Below are 1367 nucleotides of genomic sequence, written 5' to 3' on the forward strand. Positions count from 1 at the left end.
GAAAAGTAAAGATTTTTCAAACAAATGTTGAATGAAAAATAGATAAAAGAAAAATGGGTAAATAAAAAAGGGATATATGAGAAATTGATTAATGAAACTGGGAAATAGAAAATCGGGTTAATGGAAAAATTGTTAAATTAAAAAATAGATTGATGAAAAATGGGTAAATGGATAAAGGGATAAATTAAAAATAGATAAATGAAAAAGAGAAATTGAGAAATTGATAATATGAAAAATAAATAAATGAAAAATTGGGTTAATGAAAAAGCAAAATTATTTAACAAATTTGTTATTTATTTCAGTCTTTTTCTGATTTATTTTACTCATTTTTTATTTATTTCACCCATTTATTTATTTATTTAATTTTGGCTGAAATGGCTCTCCATAAAGGGAGGAGCAACACTGAGCCAACAGATGGAAACGTCATTTTTACAGAAATGAAAGTGAAAGTTTGTCAAAGTGATTCCTGAATCGCTGTGAAGGAAAACGTCCCTGTTTCCCTTTGAAGACAAACGAAGTTCGTGTTTTTCTTCTGGTCCTGGTGAGTTCAGCAGGAAACTGCTTTACACAAACAGCAAACAGGAAGTTTGAGCCTTTTCATCCGGACTCGGATCGTCTGAAGGGAAGAGGAAAAACTTCAGGATCACGAAGAAACTGTAGCATCGAACAACTTTACACTCGTTGTTTTAACTGAAGTTTCCCCTGATCTGTCCTCAGAGTTCAGACATGTCTTCTGGCAGCAGCCTGCGGTCTGAGGATCCGTTTCTGTGCTCCATCTGTCTGGACGTGTTCACTGATCCAGTCAGCACACCATGTGGACACAACTTCTGCAAGACCTGCGTCACTCAGCACTGGGACGTTAATGTAAGATGTGAGTGTCCTTTATGTAAGAAGGTTTTCAAGACGAGACCTGAGCTGGAAGTCAACACCTTCATCAAAGAGATGGTTGGTCAGTTCAGACTTAAAGCTCAGCAGGAAGCCAGCAGCAGCTCAGAGCAACAAGCTGCCAAACCAGGAGAAGTTCCCTGTGACGTCTGCACTGGACCCAAACTGAAGGCCCTGAAGTCCTGCCTGGTGTGTCTGACCTCCTACTGCCAGACTCACCTGGAGCCTCACCTGACCGCTCCACGTCTGAAGAAACATCAGCTGATGGAGCCGGTGGAGAACCTGGAGGACAGGACGTGTCTGCAGCACGATAAACCTCTGGAGCTGTTCTGTAGGACCGACCAGACATGCGTCTGCTTGGTCTGTCCCGTTTCAGACCACAAGAACCACGAGTTTGTTCCTCTGAGAGAAGAATCTGAAGGAAAGAAGGCAGAGCTGAGGAAGACGGAGGCTGAAGTTCAGGAGATGATCCAGGAGAGACG

At 41.5% G+C, this 1367-nt stretch overlaps 1 protein-coding gene across 1 annotated transcript in view; it reads left to right on the forward strand.

The window, feature by feature from the left end:
- The first annotated feature begins 402 nt into the window (after positions 1–402).
- Positions 403–1367, forward strand: part of LOC103479958 (E3 ubiquitin/ISG15 ligase TRIM25-like) — a 2215-nt gene continuing 1250 nt past the window's right edge. The window contains exon 1 of the mRNA XM_017309904.1: positions 403–1366. Coding sequence (XP_017165393.1) covers positions 727–1366 — 640 coding nt within the window. The 5' untranslated portion in view covers positions 403–726. The remainder of the gene's footprint in view (position 1367) is intronic.

This window comes from Poecilia reticulata, linkage group LG17 (assembly GCF_000633615.1).
Source record: "Poecilia reticulata strain Guanapo linkage group LG17, Guppy_female_1.0+MT, whole genome shotgun sequence".
NCBI classification, from domain to species: Eukaryota; Metazoa; Chordata; class Actinopteri; order Cyprinodontiformes; family Poeciliidae; genus Poecilia; species Poecilia reticulata.